The sequence below is a fragment of the Bombina bombina genome, chromosome 9, assembly GCF_027579735.1.
Source record: "Bombina bombina isolate aBomBom1 chromosome 9, aBomBom1.pri, whole genome shotgun sequence".
Taxonomy (NCBI): Eukaryota; Metazoa; Chordata; class Amphibia; order Anura; family Bombinatoridae; genus Bombina; species Bombina bombina.
In genome coordinates, this window is record NC_069507.1 from 124488603 (window position 1) to 124515428 (window position 26826).

At 39.6% G+C, this 26826-nt stretch overlaps 1 protein-coding gene across 1 annotated transcript in view; it reads right to left on the reverse strand.

The window, feature by feature from the left end:
- Nucleotides 1-14501: 14501 nt before the first annotated feature.
- FTSJ3 (FtsJ RNA 2'-O-methyltransferase 3) overlaps nucleotides 14502-26826 on the reverse strand; it is a 94862-nt gene continuing 82537 nt past the window's right edge. Inside the window, exon 22 of the mRNA XM_053692340.1 lies at nucleotides 14502-15637. Coding sequence (XP_053548315.1) covers nucleotides 15469-15637 — 169 coding nt within the window. The 3' untranslated portion in view covers nucleotides 14502-15468. The remainder of the gene's footprint in view (nucleotides 15638-26826) is intronic.

Consider the following 26826-nt stretch of genomic DNA (forward strand, 5'->3'; position numbering starts at 1 on the left):
GGGCGAGTGGCACTGGTCACTTGAGAGGTGCCCAAAGCACAGCTGGACGTAGATGGTGCGTCAAGGTTAGGAGGACTAGGAACGGAAACTGTAGAAGATTGGGTGTCCTGTGTTAGGCATTCAACTAGGTCCTCCTCAGAACTTTTCGCGTCCCCCCTGGCACCCGGCGTCTGAACAATGTGCATATTTGTAGGTTCTAAAGGAATCACAGCACCACGACCATGACGGAACATGCGTGGTGGCCTGCCTCTGCCTGTTATTTTTTTTTTTAAATGTACACTTACAATACTATTAAAGAAATTATCAGTCGTAGCACTGGGCAAGTGGGCACAGTATACGCTGTGAGCCTGAAAACAAAAAAAAGACTGATGTTTCAAAGTAAAAAATGTTTATGTTTAAATATTAAAAGTACTGTGACAACAAATATGATTGGTGGCACTAGTTGGCAAGTGGGCCTGTCTGGCACACACGCTGGGAGGAAGGCAACTGCAATTAGATTACACTAGCTGAGTCATGCTTCTTAGTCAAAAAAAATTTTTATAAAAATTTACAATACTGTTAGAACAAATATGATTGGTGGCACTAGTTGGAAACGGAAAGTGGGCCTGGCACACACGCTGGCAGACAGGCAACTGCAATTCAATGGCACTAGGAGACTGATGATTCACAGTCCAAAAAGTTATGATTTAAAATATTTTCAATACTGTTACAACAAATATGATTGGTGGCAGAAGTTGGCTAGTGGGCCTGGCACACACGCTGGCAGGCAGGAGGAAACTGCAATTCAATGGCACTAGTAGACTGATGATTCACAGTCCAAAAAGTTATGATTTAAAATATTTTCAATACTGTTACAACAAAGATGATTGGTGGCACTAGTTGGCTAGTGGGCCTGGCACACACGCTGCCAGGCAGGCAACTGAAATTCAATGGCACTAGGAGACTGATGGTTCACAGTCCAAAAAGTTATGATTTAAAATATTTTCAATACTATTACAACAAAGATGATTGGTGGTAGTAGTTGGCTAGTGGGCCTGGCACACACGCTGGCAGGCAGGCAACTGCAATTCAATGGCACTAGGAGACTGATGGTTCACAGTCCAAAAAGCTATGATTTAAAATATTTTCAATACTGTTACAACAAATATGATTGGTGGCAGAAGTTGGCTAGTGGGCCTGTCACACACACTGGCAGGCAGGAGGAAACAGCAATTCAATGGCACTAGGAGACTGAAGATTCACAGTCCAAAAAGTTATGATTTCAAATATTTTCAATACTGTTACAACAAAGATGATTGGTGGCAGTAGTTGGCTAGTGGGCCTGTCACACACACTGGCAGGCAGGCAACTGCAATTCAATGGCACTAGGAGACTGATGGTTCACAGTCCAAAAAGTTATGATTTAAAATATTTTCAATACTGTTACAACAAATATGATTGGTGGCAGTAGTTCGCTAGTGGGCCTGGCACACACGCTGGCAGGCAGGAGGAAACTGCAATTCAATGGCACTAGGAGACTGAAGATTCACAGTCCAAAAGGTTATGATTTAAAATATTTTCAATACTGTTACAACAAAGATGATTGGTGGCAGTAGTTGGCTAGTGGGCCTGGCACACACGCTGGCAGGCAGGCAGGCAACTGCAATTCAATGGCACTAGGAGACTGATGGTTCACAGTCCAAAAAGTTATGATTTAAAATATTTTCAATACTGTTACAACAAATATGATTGGTGGCAGAAGTTGGCTAGTGAGCCTGGCACACATGCTGGCAGGCAGGAGGAAACTGCAATTCATTGGCACTAGGAGACTGATGATTCACAGTCCAAAAAGTTATGATTTAAAATATTTTCAATACTGTTACAACAAACATGATTGGTGGCAGAAGTTGGCTAGTGGGCCTGGCAAACACGCTGGCAGGCAGGAGGAAACTGCAATTCAATGGCACTAGGAGACTGATGTTTCACAGTCCAAAAAGTTATGATTTAAAATATTTTCACCACTGTAACAACAAATATGATTGGTGGCAGAAGTTGGCTAGTGGGCCTGGCACACACGCTGGCAGGCAGGAGGAAACTGCAATTCAATGGCACTAGGAGACTGAAGATTCGCAGTCCAAAAAGTTATGATTTAAAATAGTTTCAATACTGTTACAACAAATATGATTGGTGGCAGTAGTTGGCTAGTGGGCCTGGCACACATGCTGGCAGGCAGGCAACTGCAATTCAATGGCACTAGGAGACTGAAGATTCACAGTCCAAAAAGTTATGATTTAAAATATTTTCAATACTGTTACAACAAAGATGATTGGTGGCAGTAGTTGGCTAGTGGGCCTGGCACGCACGCTGCCAGGCAGGCAACTGAAATTCAATGGCATTAGGAGACTAATGGTTCACAGTCCAAAAAGTTATGATTTAAAATATTTTCAATACTGTTACAACAAATATGATTGGTGGCAGAAGTTGGCTAGTGGGCCTGGCACACACGCTAGCAGGCAGGAGGAAACTGCAATTCAATGGCACTAGGAGACTGATGATTCACAGTCCAAAAAGTTATGATTTAAAATATTTTCAATACTGCTACAACAAAGATGATTGGTGGCACTAGTTGGCTAGTGGGCCTGGCACACACGCTGCCAGGCAGGCAACTGAAATTCAATGGCACTAGGAGACTGATGGTTCACAGTGCAAAAAGTTATGATTTAAAATATTTTCAATACTGTTACAACAAATATGATTGGTGGCAGAAGTTGGCTAGTGGGCCTGTCACACACGCTGGCAGGCAGGCAGGAGGAAACTGCAATTCAATGGCACTAGGAGACTGATGATTCACAGTCCAAAAAGTTATGATTTAAAATATTTTCAATACTGTTACATTAAAGATGATTGGTGGCAGTAGTTGGCTAGTGGGCCAGGCACACACGCTGGCAGGCAGGCAACTGAAATTCAATGGCACTAGGAGACTGATGGTTCACAGTCCAAAAAGTTATGATTTAAAATATTTTCAATACTGTTACAACAAATATGATTGGTGGCAGTAGTTGGCTAGTGGGCCTGGCACACACGCTGGCAGGCAGGCAACTGCAATTCGATGGCACTAGGAGACTGATGATTCAAAGTCCAAAAAGTTATGATTTAGAAAATTTTCAATACTGTTACAACAAATATGATTGGTGGCACTAGTTGGCTAGTGGGCCTGGCACACACGCTGGCAGGCAGGCAACTGCAATTAGATTACACTAGCAGACTTATCTTTCAGAGTCAAAAAATTATTATTTTTAATATTTTAACTACTGTTATAACAAATATGATTGGTGGCACTAGTTGGCAAGTGGGCCTGGCACACACGCTGGCAGGCAGGCAACTGCAATTCAATGGCACTAGCAGGATGATGATTCACAGTCAAAAAAGATTTTATTTTAAATATTTAAACTATTGTTATAATAACAAATATGATTTGTGGCACTAGTTGGAAAGTGGGCCTGGCACACACGCTGGCAGACAGGCAACTGCAATTAAATAACAATAGCAGACTGATGTAACAGTTTGTTTTTAAAAAAGTTAAAAAAATGTTACAACAGATAGGAGTAATCGGACTCAGGATAGAACTAGGCACAGTATGTGCTGGCAGCCTGACACACAGGCTGGCACTAGTGGTGGCAGGCTGGCCTGTAAACTAAAATGAAATAACTAACTAGCTAAATGATTTAAATATTTTTTTTTTACTTTAAAATAATGTAAAGCAGATATGAGTCGTGGCTGGTAGGTAGGGCAGCAATTAACCACACTGCAGTATGCTCTGTAAGTCAGAAACACACAGGCCTGATTTAAAGTTTTTTTTTTAATTTAAAAAAAGGTTAAGCACATATCAGTCGTGGCTGCTAGCCTAGGGAGGGCAGCAATTAACCACAGTATGCTCTGTAAGTCAGAAACACACAGGCCTGATAGAAAATAAAATTAGGTTACACTAGAAAAATTATTTAAAGGGTTTTTTTTTAATTTAAAAAAAGGTTAAGCACATATCAGTCGTGGCTGCTAGCCTAGGGAGGGCAGCAATTAACCACAGTATGCTCTGTAAGTCAGAAACACACAGGCCTGATAGAAAATAAAATTAGATTACATTAGAAAAATGATTTAAAGGTTGTTTTTTTTTAATTGAAAAAAAGGTTAAGCACATATGAGTCGTGGCTGCTAGCCTAGGGAGGGCAGCAATTAAACACAGTATGCTCTGTAAGTCAGAAACACACAGGCCTGATAGAAAATAAAATTGGATTACACTAGAAAAATGATTTAAATGTTTTTGTTTTTTTATTTAAAAAAATGTTAAGCACATATGAGTCGTGGCTGCTAGCCTTAGGAAGGACAGCAATTAAACACAGTATGCTGCTGAGTAAGTCAGAAACACACAGGCCTGATAGAAAATGAAATAAGATTACACTAGCAAAATGATTTAAAAGTTTTTTTCTTAAATTTAAAATAAGGTTAAGCAGATATGAGTGGTGGCTGGCACAGAGCAATTAACCAAAAGACTGAAAAAAACTGAAGTATATGCTGTGTGAGCCTGAGAGACACAGGCCTGATAGAAAATGAAAATAAATTACACTAGCAAAATAATTTCAAATTTTAGTTGGTTAAATGTAAACTAATGTTAAGCAGATATCAGTGGTGGCACTAATCACAGTATATGCTGTGAGCCTCACACACAGGCTGAAAGCCAGGCAAATGCAAATAAAAATACAAAGAAGAAAAAAAAAAAACGACAAGTTATAGCCCTAAAAAGGGCTTTTTGGGGTGCTGTCCTTGCAGCAGAGATGAGATGAGTCCTTCAGGACTGTAGTGGACACTAAATACACTAGCCTAGCTATCTATTTCCCTATAATGGCAGCAGCAGCAACACAGAAGCTCCTCTCACTAACAAAGCAAGATTGTAATGAGTCTAAAATGGCTGCTGGCAAGAAGCTGGGAGGGTCTGTGAGGGAGTGTCTGCTGCTGATTGGCTCAAATGTGTCAGAAGGCTGTGACATACAGGGTCAAACTTTCCTGAATGATGACACATAGGGGGCGGATCGAACATTGCATATGTTCGCCCGCCGCGGGGAACCGTTTGCAGGCGAACAGTTCGGGACATCACTACTTCTAGGTACTTGTCCATTTTACACAATTTCTCTGGAACCACCAAAGGGTCGCAGTCATCCAGAGTAACTAATACCTCCCTGAGCAATAAGCGGAGGTGTTCTAGTTTAAATTTAAAAGCCAACGTATCTGAGTCTGTCTGAGGAGCAACCTTTCCCGAATCGGAAATTTCTCCCTCAGACAGCACATCCCTCGCCCCCATTTCATAGCGTTGTGAGTGTATATCGGATACGGCTACTAAAGCGTCAGAATACTCAGAATCTGTTCTTAAAACAGAGCTATCACGCTTTGCAGGTAACACGGGCAGTTTAGATAAAAACACTGAGAGGGTATTATCCATAACTGCCGCCAAGTCTTGCAAGGTAAAAGAGTTAGACGCACTAGAGGTGCTAGGCGTCGATTGAGCGGGCGTAACTGGTTGTGACACTTGGGGAGAGGTTAACGGGCTAACCTCATTACCTTCTGCCTGAGAATCATCTTGGGCCACAATTTTAAGTGCAACAATATGTTCTTTTCAGACATGTTTAACAGACTAGTAGTAAGACAAACAGGCTTAGAAATCACTTTAATCAAGTAAAAACACACTTTGAAAGAAACGTTACTGTGCCTTTAAGAGATAAAAAAGGCACACAATTTTGCAAAATAGTGAAAAATGCAGCAAACTTTTCGAAATTTTTACAGTATGTACCTAAAGCATTAGTAAGATTGCACCACTAGCAATAAAAATGATTAACCCCTTAATGCCCAAACCAGATTGACAGTAAGCCAACAAACCGGTTAAAACAACATCAGCACCTTGCCAAAGCTCTGCTGTGGCCCTACCTGCCCTTAGGAACCAGATTTGTGGGGAAAAACTTCTTATAGGCCCTCAAACTGCAGCAGAACCCTCCATGTGAAAAAGCCTGGACTTCTAGTCAAATATAACTGCGCATCTGAGGCGCGAAATTAGGCCCCTCCCACCTTACTCCGGTGCTGTGAGGCCTAAAGAAACACTCCTAAGTGTTTTAATAATAGCCATGTGGGTAACAACCCCTGAAAGAAACCCAAAGGAACCTTCAAAGTGTCTCAAAAAACGAAATTTTTCAATTAAAACCGTTTGCCATTAAGTAGTGTCAACCAGCATAAACTAGCCCTGTTATGTAAGCTTGCAATTCCATACTTAGTCTCTGAATACAGCTTACCCTTCCCTCATGGGGATATTATCAGTCTTTTTTAGCATTATCACAGTCTTGTCTAGAAATAAATGACTGAACATACCTTTTTTGCAGCCTAACCTGCAAACCGTTCCCCCCAACTGAAGTTTTCTTGTACTCCTCAGTCCTTTGTGGGAACAGCAGTGGATCTTAGTTACAACATGCTAAAATCATCTTCCTCCCTGCAGAAATCTTCATCTCCTTTCTGCTAGAGAGTAAATAGTACACACCGGCACCATTAAAAATAACAAACTTTTGCTTGTAGAAAATAAAAACTACATTTCTAACACCACATTCACTTTACACTTCTGATTGCTTAGAACCGGCAAAGAGAATGACTGGGGGGTGGAGCTAGAGGGGGAGCTATATGGACAGCTCTGCTGTGTGCTCTCTTTGCCACTTCCTGTTGGGAAGGAGAATATCCCACAAGTAAAGGATGAATCCGTGGACTGGATACACCTTACAAGAGAAAAAGCCCTAATCTAAAAAAAAAAAAAAAAACCCCCCCCCAAAAAAAAACAACATAACACTAACCCCAAAAAATGTACTCACCATTCCTGAAACCCGGACATACATCTTTTTCCAGGCGGAGCAAAATCTTCATCCGGGTGGAACCAACTTCCATCTTCATCCTGGTGGCGCGGAGCTGGAACGGGTGTCTCACAGACATCCGACGTAAAGAGTCCTCTTCATGCGATCATCTGCCGCAGCCAATAGGATTTAAGCAGCTCTCATCCAATTGGCTGATTTGAATATTTCAGCCAATAGGAATCCAAGGTACCCCAATATAAAACGGGTACCTTGCATTCAATCTTCAGTGTGCGGCGGACGATCGCATGAAGAGGATCCTCCATGTCTGCGCGGCTGCCGATCCTGCTCCACGCCACTGGGATGAAGATGGAGCCACCTGGTAGATGACATTCACCGCCCTTTAAGGGCAATGCCCATACAAATGCCTCTTTAGGGGCAATGGGTAACTTAGGTTTTTTTAGAGTTAAAGGGACACTGAACCCAAATTTTTTCTTTCATGATTCAGATAGAGCAGGCAATTTTAAGCAACTTTCTTATTTACTCCTATAATCAATTTTTCTTCATTCTCTTGATATCTTTATTTGAAAAAGAAGGCATCTAAGCTTTTTTTTTTTTATTCAGAACTCTGGACAGCACTTTTTCATTGGTGGATGAATTTATCCACCAATCATCAACGACAACCCAGGTTGTTCACCAAAAATGGACCGGCATCTAAACTTACATTCTTGCATTTCAAATACAGATACCAAAAGAATGAAGAAAATTTGATAATTGGAGTAAATTAGAAAGTTGCTTAAAATGTCATGCTCTATCTGAATCACAAAAGGAAAAAATTGGGTTCAGTGTCCCTTTAAGTCTTTTTTATTTTATAGGGTTGGATGGGGGTTTTACTGTTAGGGGGTAATTTGACATTTTTAATGTAAAAGAGCTGATTTCTTCAGGGCAATGCCCTACAAATGGCCCTTTTAAGGGCTATTGGTAGTTTATTGTTAGATTACGGGATGTTTTTATTTTTGAGTGTCTTTTGTTTTTATAGGGGTATTAGATTAGGTTTAATTTTTTATTTTGGATAATTTTGTTTATTTTTTGTAATCTTAGATTTTTTTTATTTTTCGTAATTTTAGACTTATTTTTTGCAATTTTGTAATTTAGGTTTGTTATTTTTGGTATATATATATATTTTTTTTAATAGTAATGTTATGTTTATTTATAGTTTAAGCTTAGGTTTTATTTATTTTAAGATAGTTATATTTCAATTTAAGTTAAAGTTAGCGGGTGTTAGGTTTAGAGGTTAATAGTTTAATTTAGGTAGTCGCGATGTGGGTGTTTGGCCGGTTTAGGGGTTAATAGGTTGAGTATTTGCGATGTGGGTGTTTGGCGGTTTAGGGATTAATAGGTTGAGTATTTGCGATGTGGGTGTTTAGCAGTTTAGGAGTTAATAGGTTTAGTTTAGCATTTGTGATGCGGGTGTGACGGATTAGGGGTTAATAGCTTTATTTAGGTGTTAGCGATGCAGGGGGGCAGCGGATTAGGGGTTAATAGGTTTATTGTAGTGTTGGCGATGCGGTTGGGTGGCGGATTAGGGGTTAATAGCTTTATTTATTGTTGGCAATGCGGGTGGGCGGCAGATTAGGGGTTAGGTGCTTTATTTAGTGTTGGGGATGTCGGGGGTGGCGGATTAGGGGTATTTAGACTGGGGGTTTATGTTAGGCTGTTAGATTTAAACAAAACCTTCTTGTCTTTATAGACATCAATGGGGATTGCGTTATAGCGATCGCCATTTCGCAATCGCAAGTGTTAGTTTTTTTTCTAACACTGTTTCTCCATTGACATCATTGGGGGAATACGTGCACGTCAAGTCAGGACTTGGCTTTTGTGCGGTATTGAGTTTAAAGAGACAGTAAACACCAGAATTTTTGTTGTTTAAAAAGGTAGATAATCCCTTTATTACCCATTCCCCAATTGTGCATAACCAACAGTTATATAAATACACTTTTTACTAGGGTTGCACCGATACCATTTTCTTATGACCGAGTAGAAGTACCAATACTTGTTTTCAAATACTCGCCGATACCAATTACCAATACTTTTTTTTAATGTCATGTGACAGTTTACCAAGCACAATACAGACTAATTATTTAAGATTCCTTCTTTATAATTATAAAGGACTGTAATTCAAAATACATTATGAAATAATAAAAGTTTTATTTGTCACAAAGTTCACTGAACATGTTTATAAATAAAAAATATTACAATAAAATATTACATTTAAAGGGGTGATGCAATTGGGTTGTAGGGCTGTTATATAACATCAATCTGACATGGAGGTTCGACTCTAAGTTGAACAGTCTTTCACTTTCCACCATACTGCATGGGGCAGAAAGATATTTTTGGACCATTTTAGCCAGAGCTGGAAATCTGTTTATTAACTGCCCAGTACTTCAGGGGTTTGTCTGAATGAGGTACAGTGATTTCTCCTACAATAATACAAATAACAGCAATTTGTATTGGCAGAACAGTAGTAAACAATTTTTAGTTTAGTCTCCATTCCAGCTTAAAATAAAATGGGAACATGCAGTTTGAAAAAAAAAACCACAAGATAGCATGTGGGTAGGAAGTAGAGGTATCGGTTTAAGTATCGGTGCATTTGCACGAGTACAAGTACTCATACAAATACTTGGTATCGGTATCAGTGCAACCCTACTTTTTACCTCTGTGATTACTTTGTATCTATGGCTCTGCAAACTGCCCCCTTATTTGTTCTTTTGACAGACTTGCATTTTTAGCCAATCAGTGCTTGCTTCTAGGAGCTTCACGTGCCTGAGCTCAATGTTATCTATATGAAACACATGAACTAACGCCCTCTAGTGGTGAAAAACTGTAAAAATGCTTTCAGATTAGAGGTGGCCTTCAAGGTCTAAGAAATTAGCATATGAACCTCCTAGATTTAAGAATACCAAAATAACAAAGCAAAATTGGTAATAAAAGTAAATTGGAAAGTTGTTTAAAATGACATGCCCTATTTAAATCATAAGTTTTTTTTTACTTGACTGTCCCTTTAAAGGCACAATTTATTTTTTTGTAACTTGTAATGGCAGCGCTATAGAAAGTGCGGTGCCGCTAAATTTTTAGCGTTATTTACGCACCGGTTTTAGAGCACAACTTGTAATCTGTTTGTTAAATAAATAATTTCATGATTCAGAGAATGTAATTTTAAACAATTTTTAAATTTACTTTTGTCACCAATTTTGCTTTGTTCTCTTGATATTCTTAGTTGAAAGCTAAACCTAGGAGGTTCATATGCTAATTTCTAAGACCTTCTCTTCTCTAAGGGCATTTTGACAGTTTTTCACCACTAGAGTTCATGTGTGTCATAGATAACACTGTGCTCATGCACGTGGAGTTCAGGTGAGCCAGCTCTGATTGGCTAAAATGGATGTCTGTCAAAAGAACTGAAATAAGGGGGCAGTTTGCAGAAGATTAGATACAAGGTAATCACAGAGGTAAAACATGTATTTATATAACTGGGTTGGTTATGCAAAACTAGGGTATGAGTAATAAAGGGATTATCTATTTTTTAAACAATAAAAATTCTGTCCCTTTAATTGCTGACATGATTACATGCCCCACTGATGCTCTGAGCAGCTGTGGTATTTAAAATGCTGCTGCACTAAGAATATCTAGCTATGCTAAGACTAAACAGTGATAACTTAAAACATGTACATTGCAAATATGTTTCTATTCAAAGATGTAATTCATCTATGTGCATTTCAGTTTTTACTGGAATGTTCCTTTACATCATAACATTTGTATCATTTCCAAATACTGAAGTGTTTTAATATGGGTCGGGCAGCAGATACTTTGCTACGCTTGCTATCGTTTTAGCATTTTTGTTAATAAAAGTCAATTTTTAACATCAATCTTTCAGATATATATATATCAGATAGAAGACAGCACTCTCTGCACTTTTTGGCCTGATAATGTAACCTCCATAGTCGGGAGTATAGTACGTTATTGATTGGACTTTTATAATTAGGTACATTGTGGCGGTGGTTATTCACACACCGCAGTATAGTTCTTGTTACAATCTATTGTACAGGCTGGGAACAATCGCTGTATACACAGTTTTTACAATTGGGATAAGGTATATTTGGGCCTGATCCTCAGATCAGAGTATAGGTTTGCGCGCTATATATTGCATCAGTAACACTATCTGCATATTGATCGGTGGCCAATAATGACTGCGCCTATGCAAGCCTGACGCTAATACACAGGACACTATTTATTTAATAAGATACTTTAGTAGTATTGGCACTCTTGGGCTGACATTCTGTCTTTATGTACACTGTCTTTTTATAGACTTTCTATAAACATACTCCAAATAGATTACGCTGCACACGACCAGTACTGGACATGACCGTTATGGTTCCTGCTCTGTCTTTATATGCTGACCGTACATGTACAGTCAAACTGACACTGGAGGTAAATAGGTGTTACAGTACATATGGCCTCCTGAATTAAGTTCTGAACAGTATTGCATTAAATGTGTTGTACATACATGTCTATATTTAGTTATTTTGATATTAGCTTATGCAATCCTGTAGATAACTGTTAAAATACTCGACATGTATTTATATACTGTACGTTCTTAACTGCAATTATGTGGCTAGTTGCTATTTTTTACAGTGTTCACTTTGTCTAATTGTTTACTTGCCAGGTATTGGTTGCCTAGCAACTACTCTTGGCCGTTTTTTCACAGGGGGAGGGGTTTATGTGTGTGTATAAATGCTTGGCTCACTGTATTCTTCTTTGGTCTTTAAGACCAGAGAGTGCTGTCTTCAATCTGCTATATTATTACCCACATTCTAGCACCCTGGCATTTGTGATACCGTTGGTGAGAGTGCACTTGACTTTGTATCCTAAATATATATATATATATATATATATATATATATATATATAAATATAAATAAATGTTGTGCTAATTTGCATGTTTTGCATTACAATTATAGGTTTAAAAAATTGTGGTTGTAAATGTACTAATGCAACAGCACACCTCCCTGTTTTGACCCACTGCACTACATTACATACATTAACAAGGTCTACAGGGAGTATATTTTATTACTATATTTTAGTTCTAATTTTTTGTGATTTACATAATCTGTATAAAGCCTTTTTTTAAGGAAGTTTTTGTTTTCCTAAAGGTTGCAGATCTGCTGCTTGGCCAAATTTTTTTAATCAGTGTATACAGAAGCGCCCAAAACTGATCATCCACTGCTGGGCTAATCATTTAAAAAAATAAAATAAAAAAATGCAATATGTGAAACTGGACCTAAGAAGTACTAATAAGTAAGTAAATATATATACAAATTCCTCCACTGTGGATTAATTTAATATGCTTTTGAATGTGATTCTGGTGTGAGTTTAGCTGGTTAAAGAGATTTAGGGCAGCCAACAGGAGCAAAGCAAGGTAAAGACCGAGGAGGAAGCATGGAGGTGCAGACAAATATATGTTTACTGACTGGAACAGCAGAACTACTATGGGAAGGTGTAAAATTTTGAGATAGAGAGAAAAAAAAACTTATAAAAATAAACCTTACCTGTGTAAGTATAAGCATGACACTATACATTAGCCACAGCAGCACATGTCACTTCTTTGCTAGGAACAAGTTTCCTCTCACCCTGCACTTGACAATGCTGCATGGGGAGAGGTGTGTGTGCACTCACTTATTCTTCCCACTGACACCTTTCTACAAAGCACTGTTCCCCTAACAAACTTCAGTTAGTAGAAAGAGCAGGGCTAAGGGGACCAGCAGACTGTATGCTGTATGGATACAGTGCGAGATGAGTCACACAGCCTCAAGACTGAAGAGAGCAGTGTGTGCAGCTGCACAGATGCTCAAATCCTCACCTTTCTGCTGCATGCGCCTACAGTCAGCCCTACCCAGAAACAATCCCCAGCACCAGAGCAGTTACCTGGTAACATTGGTAACCCCAGCAGGACCTTTTCTGATGCAGTGGGATTGGCTGGATGCCGAGTTAGGGATTAGCATTCAGTGCTGCACAGTGCAGAGCTAAAACAGCACATGGCACTAGCTTGGCATGTCACATGACACCGACACGGTCTGGCACAGTTTCTCACAAATAAATATAAGCAGAGAACTTTTGACTGTGACAGTATTAGGACTGACTGTGTGTGTCCCCCATATCACGACATCAGCAGTCTGGCATGAACCAAAAAAATATGTTTTTTTTTAGGACTCCTGGGCCCCTCAACAAATACTGGGCCCTGGGCAGCTGCCTCTTTTGCCCTGTGTTAAAGACGGCCCTGGTAGTTATAGAAAGGATCATAAGAATGTTGGTTTTGAAGGACATGGGTTCAGTTCCAGTTGAGGATGGTATTTAATATAATATTCCTATAGTGTTCTTATAAACTAAAATAGTTTTAAAATTAGGCCTAACCATTTTAAAACTAGATGTTTTGTTATTTAATAAATATCTATAATATTCGTCTGAAGAGAGTCATGCAACACAGTTTTTTCCATTACATGTATGCAGACATACTGATTAGGTGAATGTAATGACTTGTGGACAATTGTGCTTTAAAAGGCACTGAAGGACAGCATATGTCATCCTTGAAAAAGCCAAGTGCCATTTGGCTAAACGATCGTCGGAACAAAGGTGACGTCACACAGAGGGTGTGGACTTGTAAAAACGGAGCCAGTAAACCGCAGAAATAATAGACATGTTATCACGGTCTTTGTAAGCAAATGGTATTCATGTTTTTTTAAACAATACCCTATGAAATAAACACCAGTGGCTGTTAAAACAGCTTTGAATAAAAGCTGTATTTTGTGAAAAATCAAGGCATGTCCACTTCTTTATCTTCAAGAAGGGAGATTAAAGGGACGGTATACTAAAAAGTAGCTTTTCCCTTAATGTGTTTCCAATTACTTTTTTTTACCAACTGTAGAGTATAAAATGATTTGGGTTTTTTTAAGGCTTATTTGTGTATATGAATTAGCTGATTTTGTGTTTTGAAGCCACAACCTAATAAAATGGGTTGAGCTTGTAGGTATAATCAGATCTCATTACTTTATCACAATGTGTACATATACCTGCTTCTTTATCTTATATCTGTCCATAAAACAATCACCAATACTTGGAGAGAACAATGGAAAATAACATTTTATGACCTTATCTCTTTTATAACCCACTGGGAGTGTAATTTCTTCCTTAAAGTCAAAAACTTTCAGGATACCAGAGGCTAAATAAACTATTTCAAATGCAAATATAAGGGTAATGGTAATACTTGTAAACAATTTAATACACTCCAGCAGGTAAAGTGGATCATTGGGAACAAATTAAAGGGGATAAATGTTTTGAGTAAACTGTCCCTTTAATTTGAGCTGGTATACTCTGAGCTTGGTCATAAGCTCAGAAATATGCGAGTATGTTTCCAGTGTTGCAGTAATATCAACTTGCACTAACAGAACTTCACTATTATTTTACTTACTTGGAGGTTGAGTCTTCAAACAACATTTTCACCCAATTTGTGACTTAACACAGAATATACATACTTTGACAGTGCACTATATCACATTTTTGTTTATTTACTTAAAGGGATATAAAACCGCACAATTAAAATGCTCTATATTAGAAAATTTTATTACACACTATTGCTTGTATATAACTGTGTGTTTAACCCCTGCAAAAAGATTTAAACAGTTAGTCAGGTCCAAAGAAGCAATGCACTACTGGACGCTAGCTGAAAAGATCAATGACCAGAGACAAATGTATAGACATAGTCAGCTAATTCCCAGTAGTGTAGGATATGCACAAATTATGTTTCAACAAAGGATATTAAAAGGACAAGGTAAATTAGAAAACACAAGTGAATTTGTGTCTTAAAATTAGATGTTTGAGCTGAATCATGTAAGTTTAATTTTGATTTTCCTATCCCATTAAGTGGGTAGTAAATTCCATTAAACAACATTGAAAATCGTTTTGTTTTTTTCTCATAGAAGATATTTGTACTTTAGTTAAGAACCTCCTACATATTACATCTAAAGACATCAAACTTAAACCACTATTATTTATATTTATGGTGAACAGTGTGCATCCAATCAAATGTAGTCTTAGCCAATTACGTACTCACATAATTATATTTACAACATGGGACTGTAACTAGGACATACCAGTTGATTGTTTTTGATGAATCTATATTTGAGCTAGAGAACATTCTCTGAGCCACTAGATGTTAACAGGTGGCCTTACAACATCACGATTAGGTTAGTAATTGTAAGAGGCGTTCAGGAATAATGCAGGTACAGAACATTTTAAAAAGAACATATACAGCATACTTTATTTATCATGCTGTGTGCACATGGACATATCATTTTACATGGCAATGCTCCTTTAACAAAGCCAGGAAAATAAAGGAATACATTTTATGACCCTGAAGAAATGTATGAAGTTCTGGTTTTGGAATTTGTTTATTTACATGGCCGCAGATAGAAGAAACACAGTGCCTTTTGGTGTTGGGTCCAATATTGTTTAGTTTGATTGTGGATACAGACAAAGATGTAGCAACATAACAGCAGGTAAATTTCAGTTATCTCTTCGACTTTTGACCTCTTCTGTCTTTTTTCATTCTCCCATCCACAACTTTGAAATGACCTTTAATTCCAGCTGGCCTGGAAACTTTTCGCCCAGCACCTTTCTTAGCCACTACATATGTGACTTGTCTCTTTTCTTTTCCAAGACCAGCTTTCTTATATACACTGTAGGTAAAAAAAAAAAAATATATATATATAAATACAAATTGTCAAATATACACACACTTAAAAAAACAAAGGTTTTTTTAAACAACTTTCTAATTTACTTCTATTAGCAATTTTACTTTGTTCTCTTGGTATCTTTTATTGAAAAGCAGGGACGTAAGCTTAGGTGCCGGACAATTTTTAAAAAAACTATATGGCAGAAGGTTTGCAAGTATGTTATCCATTTGCAAGAACACTAAATGGCAGCACTACATCCTGCCATGTAGTGCTCCAAATGCCTACCTTGGTATCTCTTCAACACAGAAAATCATGGGAACAAAGCAAATTTGCTGATAAAATAGGAAACTTATTAAAATCACAAAAGAACATTTTTGGGTTTCATATCTCTTTAGTGCACTGTAAAATTGGTTTTGTGTTAATATGTTTCCAATCACTTGTTATACCAGCTGCATAGTGTAAAATGTATGGGAAATTGTTCCTTTAGGTATATTTTTGTATATGAAATAACTTTCTGCTAACTGAAACCAGAACACAATACAGTGGGCTGATCATGGAGCTAGTATTTGAGTATGATGTTTAAAGTTTAACCTTTGAAGCAAATATAATAAAAATTAAAATGTAATATAAATTCCGCCAATGAAGCATTCAAGTGTTATATGATTAAAAAAATAATTGAGCTGAACTGGGTATGGACTCATGTTAGGAAACACAGACTTTGCAGCGGGAGCAGCACCGACAGTGAACATTCTTCAGCTGTCACCAGTAGTAGAAGTTATATTCAGCCCGGCACAGCTTTTCACACTAGCGGTGAGGTCATCGCCCCCCACCAAAAGTGCACAATGCAGAGGGAACAAGAAGGAGAATTTGTGAGCAAGCAAGGAGAAGGGAGTGTAATGTACGTATGTTTCTCAACAATGAGGGACTTGGCTGGGGGCATTTAAACAGTACACAGTCTCTTAAAACTTCTTCACTTCTTAAATTCACACATATTGGAGGTTGTTGGAGACTCTTAATAACAGGGTTAGAAGTTTGTAAGAAGTACCATTTACCTACAAAGTATTGTTGAGATGACCAATTGTTTTTTCATTAATTAAAATAGCCAATGCTTTTTCCCCCAGTGTGAACGCAATGGATTGGGAAGGAAACATCAAACTATAACTAACAGAACAGGTAAAAATATAATTTATGCTCACCTGATAAATTCTTGGCAGTGAGGGTCCATGAATTCCATTTCTAACCTAAAGGAAATACTTCACCTGGCCACCAGGAGGAGGCAGACAACCCAAATAGAGCATTGAAATAGCCCTCCCACTTCCCCTACACTTTTAGTAGTTCAAGCCGAGTATAAGGAAAAGTAGAAAGATAAAAAGGGTATATAGAGGTGCCATAACACTGCTGCCACTACAGTAATCAGGGCAGGTTTGTGGACTTTCACTGCCAAGAAAGAAAATTATTTGTCAAATAAGTATAAATTAGCAGTGAGAGTCCACAAATTCCATTCATAACCTATGGGAAACAAATACCCATGAAAAGTTTAAGGAGGGAAAGGTAGGGAAGGCAGTCCTTAAGTACTAGGCACAACCGCTTAAAGAACATTTCTCCCAAAAGATGCCTTTGCTGAGGCAAAAACATCAAATCAGTAACATTTTGTGAAAGTATGTAAAGAAGACCAAGTAGCAGCCATGCAGATCTGTTCAATTGAAGCCTCGTTCTTAAAGGCCCAGGAAATAGACACCGCACAGGTAGAATGCGCCGTAGTTAGAGATGGAGGCTGCTGACCCGCCTCTAAATAAGCCATGCGAATCGGACTTCTAAGAAAAAAAATAGAGAGAAACAGCTGTGGCCTTCTGACCCTTGCTCTTATCAGAAAACAGAATGAATAAGGAAGAAGACTGACGAAATTCCTTGATAGTACGGAGGTAAAAATTTAAAGTTCTAACAACATCCAGATTATGAAACAACTTCTTCTTGAAAAAGGACGGATTGGGACAAAGAGACAGAACAACAATTTCTTGATTGATAGTATGAGTTGAGACAACCTTAGGTAAAAAACCCTGTCTTTGTCCGAAGTACAGCCTTATCAGAATGAAACACCAGATAATGCATGTCACACTTGACAATTCCAAAACTCCACGAGCAGAGGAAATAACACAAACAACACTTTTTAAGTTAGTAACTTAATATCAATAGAATGCATAGGCTTAAACACAGCTTGTTGAAGAACTCTAAAAACAAGATTAAGGATCCATGGAGATATTCTAGCAATAGCTTGGATAAACGACTGAAAATCTGGCAGACGAGCCAACCTCTTATGCAACAATACAGAAAGAGCAGAAGTCTGACCTTAAAGAGAACTAGCCGACAGGCTTTTCTCCAAATCATCCTGCAGAAACTGAAGGTTTACGCGGAACCTTCACTTTGTGCCAAGGGAATCCACGTTCCCTGTACCAAGACATATAGGACCTCCACACCTTATGGTAAATATACGTCTCACTGCCAAGACACAAATATCCTGTATTTTCTGTTTTTAATCTAATAAACTGAGAATTAATTATATATTGTCATTATACCATTGCTAAAACAACAAATCTAATAGTGCCTGAATCAGAGTATCAAATACTGCCTCAGAGAATCCTCTCTGGGGCAAAATTATTTATCAATCTCCATGTAGTCATCCTCAACTAATCTAGATTTGGATAGAAGTACGTACCTTGAGCCAAAAGGTCCGGCCTCTGAGGCAGCCACCATGGAGGAGCAGACGACATTATCACAAGATCTGCATAACAGGGGCTAACAGGATTGCTGAAATTCCCTCCTATTTGATTCAAGCTTTTACTTGAGGGAGCAGAAGAATTGGAGTAAAAAAGATACACTAGATTGAAATGCCAAGGAGCTGCTAACACGTCCACCAACACGACCTGAGGATCTCTCGATCATGACCCGTTTCTCCAAAGTTTGGCATTGAGACGAGAAGCAAAAAACCTCCTGGTTTAGTGATCATTCGCCAGAATGAAGATTCTGCCTGCTCAGAAAATCCACTTCCAAGTTTTCCACACCTGGAATGTGGATGGCTGATATTTGGCACTGGTATATCTCCGCCCATTGAAGAATACAAGAGACTTCCAGCATCGCCAGAGAGCTGAGGGTTACACCCTGGTGATGTTGTCCAATTGAAATTGAATATAAACAGATGTAACGTAACTGAGGCCACGACAGAAGAGCAGTGAAGATGGCCCTCAGCTCCAAGCCGTTGATCAGAAGAATTGCTTCCTCTGGTTGCCAAGTTCCCTGAGTTTTCAGAGACCCCCAACACGGCACCCTTGCCTGTCAAACTTGCAGCTGTTGTCAATATTTCCAAGGATGGCTGCAGGAAGCACATGCCCTGGAGAATGGGTTCCTGAGACAGTCACCAGGAGAGAGAATTTCTCGTCTCTGGATCCAGAGATATTACCTGAGACAGGTCCAAATTATTCCCATTCCATTGCCTGAGCATACATAACTGTAGAGGTCTCAGATGAAAGTGAGCAAAAGGAATAGCGTCCGAGGCCGCAACCGAAAGACCTACCATGCATTGAGCCACTGAAGGCCGAGTAGTGGATTGAAGTAGACGGCAGGCAGGCAGCCTGAAGCTTCTCCCTGCGTTGAGCTGTAAGATAAATATGCATGCTCATAGAATCTACAATGCCTTGCAAAAGTATTCACCCCCCCCTTAAATTTTTACCTATTTTGTTACATTACAGCCTTAAGTTCAATGTTTTATTAATCTGAATCTTATGCGATGGTTCAGAACACAATAGTCTAAGTTGGTGAAGTAAAATGAGAAAAATATATACATAAAACTATTTTTTAGAAATAGAAAACAGAAAATTGGCATGTGCGCATGTATTCACCCCCTTTGTTATGAAGCCCATAAAAAGCTCTGGTGCAACCAATTACCAAGTCACATAATTAGTGAAATGATGTCCACCTGTGTGCAATCTAAGTGTCACATGATCTTTCATTACATATACAGTACACACCTTTTTTGAAAGGCCCCAGAGGCTGCAAGACCTAAGCAAGAGGCACCACTAACCAAACACTGCCATGAAGACCAAGGAACTCTCCAAACAAGTAAGGTACAATGTTGTTGAGAAGCACAAGTCAGGGTTAGGTTATAAAAATCTATCATAACCAAATGGAAAGAACATGGCACAACAGCAAACATGCCAAGAGACGGCCGCCCACCAAAACTCACGGACCGGGCAAGGAGGGCATTAATCAGAGAGGCAGCACAGAGACCTAGGGTAACCCTGGAGGAGCTGCAGAGTTCCACAGCAGAGACTGGAGTATCTGTACATAGGACGACAATAAGCCGCACGCTCCATAGAGTTGGACTTTAAGGCAAAGTGGCTAGAAGAAAGCCATTACTTTCTGCAAAAAACGAAATGGCACGTTTTGAGTTTGCGAAAAGGCATGTGGGAGACTCCCAAAATGTATGGAGGAAGGTGCTCTGGTCTGATGAGATTAAAATTGAACTTTTCAGCCATCAAAGATAACGCTATGTCTGGCGCCAACCCAACACATCAAATCACCCAAAGAACACCATCCCCACAGTGAAACATGGTGGTGGCAGCATCATGCTGTGGGGATGTTTTTCAGCAGCCAGGACTGGGAAACTGGTCAGAGTTGAGGGAAAGATGGATGGTGCTAAATACAGGGATATTCTTGAGCAAAACCTGTACCACTCTGTGCGTGATTTGAGGCTAGGACGGAGGTTCACCTTCCAGCAGGACAATGATCCCAAACACACTGCTAAAGCAACACTTGAGTGGTTTAAAAGGGAAACATGTAAATGTGTTGGAATGGCCTAGTCAAAGCCCAGACCTCAATCCAATAGAAAATCTGTGGTCAGACTTAAAGATTGCTGTTCACAAGCGCAAACCATCCAACTTGAAGGAGCTGGAGCAGTTTTGCAAGGAGGAATGGGCAAAAATCCCAGTGGTAAGATGTGGCAAGCTCATAGAGACTTATCCAAAGCGACTTGGAGGTGTGATTGCCGCAAAAGGTGGCTCTACTAAGTATTGACTTTAGGGGGGTGAATAGTTATGCACATTGCTTCACAATAAAATAAAAAAAATAAAAAAACATGTTCTGTAAATTAAATGATGCAAATCCTCAAACAATCCATGTTAATTCCAGGTTGTGGGGCAACAAAGCACGGAAAATGCCAAGGGGGGTGAATACTTTTGCAAGGCATTGTATGATGATCCCTAGGAGTTTACTCTCATGTTGGGAGTGAGATAACTTTTCTACAGGTATAATTTCCAGACATGCATCCAAAGATATCAGAGTAACATCTCTGTGTGAGATGTAGCTAAATGTAAAGATGGCGTCTGAACCAAGATATCGTCCTAGTATGGTGCCACCGCAATGCCCTGTAGTCTGACTATAGCGAAGAGGGCCCCCAATACTGTAAGAATCCTGAGAGCTGTAGCTAGGCCAAATGGGAGTACTATGAATTGATAATGCTTGTCCAGGAAAGCAAAATTAAGATACTGGTAATGAGACAAGATGGCTGCAGGCTACATCAGCTCTAAAGAAAATCTCTCCTTATTTCAATTTTACAGCCATCAATCTACACCATCTGCCTCTCCCTTGGAAAGGCAAGCTGTCCAGGAACATTTAGCAGATAGAAGGAATCCTAACTCTTCTACCACGGAAGGCACCTTAACTAAATAAAAAGTTTAAGTGACTTGGCTCACAGTTCATTCAACCGCCCACGAGGCAATAGATTTCGACAGTGAGGTATCTGGGACGCTGTCTGCAATTTTCCTACCCAGATTGGAAAATTTACTAAACAGCTTGTGTAAAATGCTACAGAACATGAGGCACTCCGGTATTGCAAAAATGGATCGGAGTATTGAGCAGATCAGAGGAGGCTTAGTCTAGTCGGTAAACCCGCCATGCCATTGCTCTTAGACGCACATGGAAGATCGACAGCTTATTCTATAGAAGATCGACCCTCATGCACAATCAAACCTGGTAACCACCTATCCCCAATGGCTAAGCAGATCAACATTGAAGGCTTGCACACAGCTCATCCACTAGTTATCAACTTGGAAATAAACACAGGCACCTTTTCAAAATTATCCCCAACACAGGCTGTGGCCCCTATCCTACATGGGAGGGAGAGCAATGCTGCTGAAGAATGCAGCTTTCATCTACTGACTCCCTCTGATAATGAAGGGACATTACTCGGGCAAAAATCAGCATCCCCATGTGGACTCGGTGCTACGTACAATTTATCTTTGCAGATCGATTGAGACGGAAATCGCGCTCTCATGAAAAATGCTGGGAATCTAAATGAGGACATTCAGATAGACCCCTATCGTCCATCTGAATGTCCTCTTTTTGTATTTGGCATTTCTGAATAAACTGTACACTAGCATCAAGCTTTGGGCCTCAGATTTGCTTATTTTTGCTTTGGACTCTTTATTTTTGATAGCCCTGGAACCTCAGTATGGTTAGGCTAAAGAAAAACTTAAGTGCTATAACTGTTAAGGTTTATAGTTCTGTTTGGTTGTTTTTTTTCTTTTCTTTTGTTTTCTTTTGTTCTCTGTTATGTTTACTTTAATGCTCTATACCAGTGTTTCCCAACCGCGGTCCTCAAGTACTCCCAAAAGGCCTGGTTTTCATTATAGCTGAACCAGTGCACAGGTGAAGTAATCAGCTGATCAGTAACCAACCTGCTCTCATCCATCAGCTGATTATTTCACCTGTGTTCTAGTTCAGCTATAATGAAAACCAGGACTGTTGGGGGTACTTGAGGACCGCGGTTGGGAAACACTGCTCTATACGATTAATGCTACGCTGCTTGTTGCCTATGCTGACAGCGACATGGATAATATGGAAAGATATTCTCTTGTCCCATCACTCACTCATCTAAGAAATATCAGCAGAGATAATTACTACTTCACATTAAGCAGTTATATAGGTAAAACCTTTGTAACCGACAGAGCTATCCTAGCATAGCTACATGATTTAAAAGAGGCGCCATTCTCTTACTCTGGGAAAAATACACTAAAGCTGGAAATAACTTTTTATAACCACTTGACACTGCTTGCTTATCTTAAAGGACCAGTCAATACTGTAGATTTGCATAATCAACAAATGCAAGATAACAAGACAATGAAATAGCACTTAGTCTGAACTTCAAATGAGTAGTAGATTTTTTTCTGACAATTTTAAAAGTTATGTCTATTTCCACTCTCCCTGTACCATGTGACACCATGTCACAGCCATCAGCAAATCACAAATGCATACACGTTTTATTCTGTGGATTCTTGCACATGCTCAGTAGGAGCTGGTGACTCAAAGTTTAAATATAAAAAGACTGCACATTTTGTTAATGGAAGTAAATTGGAAAGTTGTTTAAAATTGCATGCTCTATCTGAATACCTTTAATATCTAACTGAGACTTGCACATCCTTCATAGATGACCCTATCCTTCTAATATAATAAGTCAATAGATATTGTAATTTCTTTAGTATGTACCCTATTTATCTAGAAGTGAATCTATACATGATTATCTGTGCTTCCCATGTCTGCTACTAGACTTGAATAAGAACAAAATACTATTTGGAGTGAATCTATGCTTGAAAAGGCTGTGGTAATTATGCCCCATGTCAGACTTCCACCCTTTGATATATTTAAAAAGCCGAACAAGGTACACTTCTTATAACTGGCATTAGGACTTTAACTGTCTTAACATACTATTCATCCATCAAGGTAATACAGTATATCATCTACCCTGGCACAAGCAGCTATCCACATATAGTTTTAGGCTAAGTTGAATTTATTTTTTTATAAAAACCCAACAATGTGGTTACATACCATGTATATAATGATGTATCATCTGTTTGGCATATCTAAAATGTTGGTACTAGAACACATTTTATGTTAACCTTGTGTAATCAAACTAGATTGTAATAATGCAATATCGCAATACTTATCTTCTCTCGCCCTTCGCGGCATAACGATATGTACACTCCATTTAAGATGCATATAACTGGTATATCACCTTTTTGAAATGTCTCGCATTCTGGTATTAGAACACATTTTATGTTAACTTTGTGTACCCAAACTACATTGTAATACTGCGCTGTTGCAGAAATTTTATTTTTCCGCCCTGCGTGGCATAATGACATGTACACCATTTCTGTACCCATTGTTGGTCATAAATAAAATATATAATAAAAAAAAAAATACTGGTAAGGATCTCGGTGAATTGGAATGTGAAGGTACGCATCCTTCAGATCTATGGTAGCCATGAATTGACCTTCCTGCACAAGAGGAAAAATGGGCCTGATAGTTTTCATTTTGAAAGAGGGTACCCTTAAAAACTTGTTGAGACACTTCAGGTCTTAAGATGGGACGAAAGGTTCCCTCCTTCTTGGGAACGATGAAGAGGTTTGAATAGAATCCTCTTCCCCTCTCTGCCTGTGGCACAGGGACAACAACTCCCATAGATATCCTATCGTCTACACAGCGTAGGAAGGCTATTCTTTTTTCCGGCTTTCCCAAGATCCTTGATAGAAGGAACCTGCCCCTTGGAGAGCGAGATCGGAAATCTATTTTGTATCCCTGAGATATTATGTCCAGAACCCAAGGGTCCTGAAAGGCCTGAGCCCAAACCTCCTAAAACCGAGATAACCTGCCCCCAACTTGAACTGAGCCCAGGTCAGGGGCCGACCCTTCATGCTGACTTGCTGTTTGGGGTGGATTTCTTGGGCTGTATGATCTTGTTCCACACCAGGTTTGGCTTCCAGGTACTCCTGGGCACTTCAGACTTGGCTGTTGAAGAACTCCTCTGTGTCTTTTTCGGACAAGAGGAGCAAAAACATCCCATAGGACGTCCTTTAGTTCTAGATTTCTTATCTTGGGGTAGGAAGCACCCTTTCTGCCAGTGACAGTAGAAATAATAGAATCCAGGCCCAGGCCAAATAAGGATTTTCCCTTAAAGTCCAAAGATAGCAACCTAGACTGGTAGACCATGTCCGCTGACTTTAGCCAGAGAGTCCTCCTAGCTATAACAGCTAAGCCAGAGTTCTTGGCATTGAGATGAATGATTTGAATAATGGCGTCACTTATGAAGGAATTGGCCATTTTTAGGGCTTGAATGCGGTCTTGGATATCCTCCAAAGGGGATTATACCAAAATCAGTTAACCTCCCTGAAGGAAGACCTTTCTCAGATATCCCTCTAACTTTCTACCCATTGGGTCCTTGAAAGATGTGCTATCTTTCAGTGGTATAGTAGTGTTTCAGCCAGGGTGGAAATGGCGCTGCCTACCTTTGGGACACAGTATTCCACACTTCAAAATGGTTATCCGGAACAGGAAACATTCTCTTAAAATTTGGAGGAGAAAATGGAAAATCAGATTTTTCCCACTCCTATAATGTCCACCACCAAAGAAGGTACCGGGAACACTTCAGGGGCTTTCAACTTAGGTTTAAATATATCCAATTTATGTACCTGTTTTTCCTCTGTGGGTTTAGACTCTGATATGCCTTAAGTGCTTAAAACCTTTAAGTAAATATCTATGGTGTTCAATTTTAAATTTAAAAGTAAAATCCTCTGAGTCCCTTTTAGATTCTCTATAGGCGTTAGAGGATGAAAGTTATCCTTCAGGAGGAATCATCACATCAGAAATTTGCTTATGGCTAATCACTGCAGCTCCAACGGAACTGTTGGTTCTAGACTCAGAGGAACAGTGTTTAACATTTCTCTTCCTTTTACCTGTAACTGGCATAGCCCTCAGGGCAGCAGATACAGCTGATTATAATTGGGCCGCAAAATCATGAGGAAAAGGCCCAATCCCAGATTGTGTCTGAGAAACAGGGCTTGCAGGGTACTGCATGTGAAGGGAGAAATACCGCCTGTTGCGAATGCAGTATTGGCATCTAAGTGCATACTGTGGTCGGAGAAACTGCAGACCACCTAGGGGCAGTATGAGCTGGGGGGTTACCACGGGAGCTTGAGTCCGAGGGACCCCTGAATGAGACGGCAGAACAGACGCAAGGCATGAGCTGCATAATTGAGCAGGAAGACAAACTGTGTTTAGCCTGCATAACATGCATTTATAGCCTCAAATAAAGTAGTAGAGCTATTACCCTCCTGACTAATTTCAGAAATAGAATCATCGATAGTTCAATATAGAGATGAGACAAATAGATACAATGAATGTACACAAATATTAAAAAGAGTGAAACTCCACAGAGAATTCCCCAATTTAGCCCAAGGCCTACTGAAAAATGCTCCATGTGAGGTGTCTCATCACCGGTTCTCCCACAATGCCGCTCCGGCTGCAAGTAGCAGCACTGTGTAGTTTGCGCCAATAAAACCTTCGAGAGGCGGGGAAGGCACAAAAGTAGCCTGTGGAGTTAAGTGTGGAGAATGCCCACAGCCACAGGACCTAATGTGCAGAGATTACATTGTCTAACAGCGCACGCAATGTACACATGGGCCCGTCGATTTACAGCACGCTCCATTCCGGTTAGATAGGTTTAAATGCTCCTTTTGTAGGAGATTCCAAAGGGCAGTGTATTTTGCAAACATTTGTGGCAGCATGCTGCTACTGCAACCAGCCACCCCAGTACTCATACACGTGCAGTCGAAAGACCCAGTGTCGCCTCTGTGGTGTCAAACACCGTTAGAGAGTATAAAGCCTGCTGAGTAATCCGACCTCTAACCTGAGGTCATTTATGGAAATCGGAATTGCCCCAAGTATTCGTAAAAATACAGTCATTTGGGAAACGTGAAGCTTGGACTCTTTCCATCTGAAGAAAAGAAAATTATCAGGTAAGCTTAATTTAAGTTTTTCTTCATAAATGGAGTCCACAGCTGCATTCATTACTTTTGGGAAAACAATACCCAAGCTATATAGGGCACTGAATGCAAAAACGGGAGGGTACAATAGGCGGCCCATTCTGAGGGAACCAGGCCTAAAAAAAACCCCACAACCCAACCAAACCCTGCTTCGTCGGAGCCGGGCAAAAAAACTAGAAGGAACTCCTGGAGAACCGTTGCCCAGCAGTCGGTCCCCACACAACCATTACTAGTACAGTACCAAAATCCTCAAAAGGGAGAGGACAAGGGTGAACCAAAGGGATACCCAAAAAGTACAGCAAAATCCATAAAGGAAGGAAGGAA